General features: G+C 28.3%; 1 protein-coding gene across 2 annotated transcripts; it reads right to left on the bottom strand.

Moving 5' to 3' along the window:
- Window positions 1-1546: 1546 nt before the first annotated feature.
- Window positions 1547-3437, bottom strand: LOC123296605. Of its 2 annotated transcripts, none has more exons than XM_044878145.1 (3): window positions 3375-3437; window positions 2442-2787; window positions 1547-1637 (listed from the first exon to the last, which is right to left on the bottom strand). In XM_044878145.1, the coding sequence occupies exons 2-3, from the start codon at window positions 2737-2739 to the stop codon at window positions 1594-1596; spliced, it is 342 nt and encodes a 113-aa protein (XP_044734080.1). In that variant the 5' UTR covers window positions 2740-2787; window positions 3375-3437; the 3' UTR covers window positions 1547-1593. The 2 variants fall into 2 exon arrangements, with proteins under 2 accessions (XP_044734080.1, XP_044734079.1); XM_044878144.1 differs by having other exon boundaries at window positions 2442-2812; window positions 3375-3417.
- Between the last annotated feature and the right edge of the window lie 490 nt (window positions 3438-3927).

Raw genomic sequence — 3927 nt, 5'->3', positions numbered from 1 at the left:
TTTCGGATCGATTTCCGATCGATTTACCTATACCAAAATTTTTTTCGTAGCATCAATATTTTTAAGCGTTACAAACTTGGGACTAAACTTAATATACTATGTATATTTCATATATACATGGTATAATTATTCTTTATAAAAATCTCTGCTTTCGAAAATAGGTATACCCGAAAATATTGACAATCAGCTATTCACTTTTGACATCGAATGTACAGGATGCTCACAAATTGAACTACTCGCATTATTTATATATACGTTACATAATTTATAGCGCCTAATGGGGCGCCGGTGAGATGCAAAAACAATGAGTAAAGCTTTTGCAAAACTTATGAATAAAGCTAGAATATATTTCGATTTAAAGAACGATATTTTTGATGAAATGTTAATAATGACCAAATTTTAATTGTTGGGTTTCGATAACTTGAAAATGAATGAAGAAATCGAAAAAAAATATTTCTACTTGATTAATTTTTTTAAGAAAAATATCTGAAAGTGATGGTAACTTACCTTTAAAGTATACTTCTAAATTATCTCTGCAAATTTTTGAAAAACTTTTGGGACGTAATTTAGACAATACAATAGAAACTGGCAGTTTTGATCTTCGTATATTTTTCTTATTTCTTTTATCTAAATAATTTTGGTTTTTATTTGACATTGTAAAATTTTTCTATTGTACAACTTGAACAACTGTTTTGACGGATAATTTTGATCGTCCAAAATAATAATAAATACATTTTATTGCAACGTGTACTTGGATTTCAAGTTAAAAAATGTTTTCAATACATGTGAACGCGAAAAATATTAGTGTAATCGAAAAGCGTACACATTTTAATTAAAATTTATTTGGAAATTTAAAATGACAATTGAAAGAAATTGTTTTCTAAGGTAATCAAGGTTTGTCAAGGGTCAAAATTTACTTGTTCGTTTGTCTATTGTTATTTGCGTTTTTCCATTTTCGAAAAGCATATCTGTTTTAACCCCCGACTAACAAAAAGGGGAGTTATTAGTTTAACGTATCCATGTATCTGTCTGTGGCATTGTAGCACCTGAACGGATGAACCTTTGGATTTTTTTAAAGGTAATTTGATCGAAAGTGTTTTTTGCTATGTTTTAAGTTCAGGATTCCGTACCCGATAACAATTAAAAAAGAGGTGATGATCTTCCAACGGCTGAGCAGATTTTCTTGAAACATAGCTAAGAACACTCTTGGTCAAATTACCTTTCAAAAAAGCAAAAAATCAAAATTGGGTCATCTGTTTAGGAGCTGGTTATTAATTCAAAATTTTTTTTTTTCTATAATGTAACACTTACGTATTCCAAAAGAATTCAAACAGAACGAAAAAAAATATAATAATACAAAACAATATTTTATTAAACAAAAATCTACAAATTTACTTGCTTTTATAAAATGAAGATTAGGTAATTATAGAAATACGTAAAAAACGATCGACGTTTGAATCATCAAAATCGGCCCACGCGTTTGGTTTCTAATGTGCCATATAGGAACACACATATATAGACTGATAAACACATTACCACTCCTTTGCGTTGCTTAGTCGGGTAAAAACTGAAACCATTTACAGTTTTTTATATTTACTGAGTTTGAGAATAACAATTTGCTTTATTAACTTGACTAGCTGTAAAATAAAAGAGGAAGGTTTAATTGGTACTCTTTAATTTGGAAAGCTTTAAAAAATCAATAATGAATTCATTATTAAATTCCAGATATGAACCGCATAAAAACATTTTCTGCTTTACCGAAGCATAGAATGAATATTGATTTTCTTGAATACCACACACTATCATTGTTAAAACCGGAGAAAGCTAGGTTTTCTTGTTAATAGTAAATGTATATAGATGGCATTGTAAACGATGATGTGATCATACTACTGCGAAAATTTAGGTAGTTTAATGTTTAGTTCATAAAAGCATGATTTTATATTCTTACACTAATTGTGACAGCAGTGTACAAAATACTGAGACACTGTATCCGTATATATCCGTAATATAATTAATATTTTGTTTTTTGCTTATCTATTCGACAAATTGGACAAGCACCGTGTTCTTGGTATTAAAAATTTCGCCATAGCACGAAAAAAATTTTAATAACCGTTTTCGAGATATATAGTCAAATATATATTTTTTATACTCGGTATACCTCTAAATTGTAATTAAGCACATTTTGATTCTTAATTTATTCCACAGGCGGTGAAAAAATTATCTTTTTTTTTTTAAATACACAATATTTTATTTCAATTTTATTGAATTCATAAGAACATAAGTCATTTTACGATTCACTGCCGATTTCACTGCCTTAAGTAATTTTTCATCAATTTTGCTTTCTATTAGAAAATTTATTTTCAACAATTTGTATTTGATTTATCGAACTCTCTCGAATATTTCAACTTAAAATTAAAGTTTAAATAGTCTCAAATTCTTACAATTTTTCCGCGATTCTTGAAAATACCCTTTCCATAAACGATAATAAATATTTGTGAATATAATGTATATAAGATCCACCATTGTAGCATATGAATTATCGATGGTTGGACCAAGGGTCATTTCATATAAGCTTTCAGAATATTGTCGATGACGTCTGATAGCATCCTGTGAGTCTATCATCATTGGTTCAACAGGACCTACTATTAGATTGTAACATAAATTCATTCTAATATCGTTCTCTTCTACTTGTGTTATTTCATCTTTGGTATTGGGTCGTTCCAAAAGTCGAAAAAACATTTTGTACTAATTTGATACATGCAAAATGTTGTGAAATGAAACTCTTCTCTAAAAATATTAGGAAATACTCGTCCTAAAATAAGGTCTGATTGATTCATTTGTGGAACAGTTGCTTCTGAACGGATGAACCGATTTTTGTTTTTTTTTTGTTTTTTGTTTATAAGGTAATTTGATAGAGAATGTTCTTAGCTATGTCATAAGCAAATCCATTCGGCCCGGTCGTTTGGAGATCATCACCTCTTTTCTAGTTGTTTCGAGTGTGGAGCACTAAATTCGCAATTGAAACATATTTTAGAATATTCTTGACCAAATTATCTCTCAAACAACAACAATCGGGTCATCCGTTTACAAGCTACGATGACTCAGGCAAAAACATAGATAAAAAGTTACACAGATTTATCAAAATTTAATCTTATCGTCAAATTAATCTTTAGCCCTGTCTATCGTATCCTTTATCTATGGGTAAAAAATTTCCAAATAATTCAGTGTAAAAGCTACTTGGTAAAGTAAAAAGCGTGGAATATTGGAGGATTTCACTTAAAATTAATATACTTGCTTTTATATTTCAATATTTAAAATTAATTACGTAATTAGTAAATACTTAAAGTAAAAAATATTCATTAAAAGCGATTTACCTTACAAATCTTAAACCACAAAATTTTACTGAACTAATTTCCAAGTTCTAAAAAGAGGTATTTAAAAATAAAAGCAATTAAAAGTATTGAAAACTAATTAACTCATAAATTAATATTTATACGTAAAAAAATATTGATAATTAATTTAATTTCAATTTGATATCTGATTTATACAAAAAATTTTAAAATATTCTTTGAATGTTTATTTTTGATAGAAATAAATTATTATTTTTGATATAAAATTTAAAACACGTTTAAATGTCATTAATCAATCAAAGCCTACTTAGTATGAATGAGAAGAAATGTTCTTTATTACACATACATAAAATTAAAAATTTAGAGAAACCCCTGATGCAAATTCAGATCTGAGCAATTCGCCTGTAGCCATGTAGATTCAAAACGGATGAACCGATTTTGATTTGAACTTTTTTGTTTGAAAGTAATTTGATCGAGAGTGCACTTCTTTTCTAGTTCTTATCGGGTACGGAAGTCTACGATGGTAGCGACAGACACACAGATACATAGATACACTGACACGTTAAACTTATAACTA

Source organism: Chrysoperla carnea, chromosome 3 (genome assembly GCF_905475395.1).
Source record: "Chrysoperla carnea chromosome 3, inChrCarn1.1, whole genome shotgun sequence".
Taxonomy (NCBI): domain Eukaryota; kingdom Metazoa; phylum Arthropoda; class Insecta; order Neuroptera; family Chrysopidae; genus Chrysoperla; species Chrysoperla carnea.
Note: the sequence above shows the minus strand (reverse complement) of the source record. Positions and strands in the feature narration are given on the sequence as shown.

Bases quoted from the DNA above. Each gene is read 5' to 3' on its own strand.
- LOC123296605 (XM_044878145.1), bottom strand. From the start codon at position 2,739: ATGTTTTTTCGACTTTTGGAACGACCCAATACCAAAGATGAAATAACA. The intron at 1,638-2,441 runs GTAAGAATTTGA...TTTATTTTACAG, and splicing joins TCAAGAATCGCGGAAAAATT to CTAGTCAAGTTAATAAAGCA.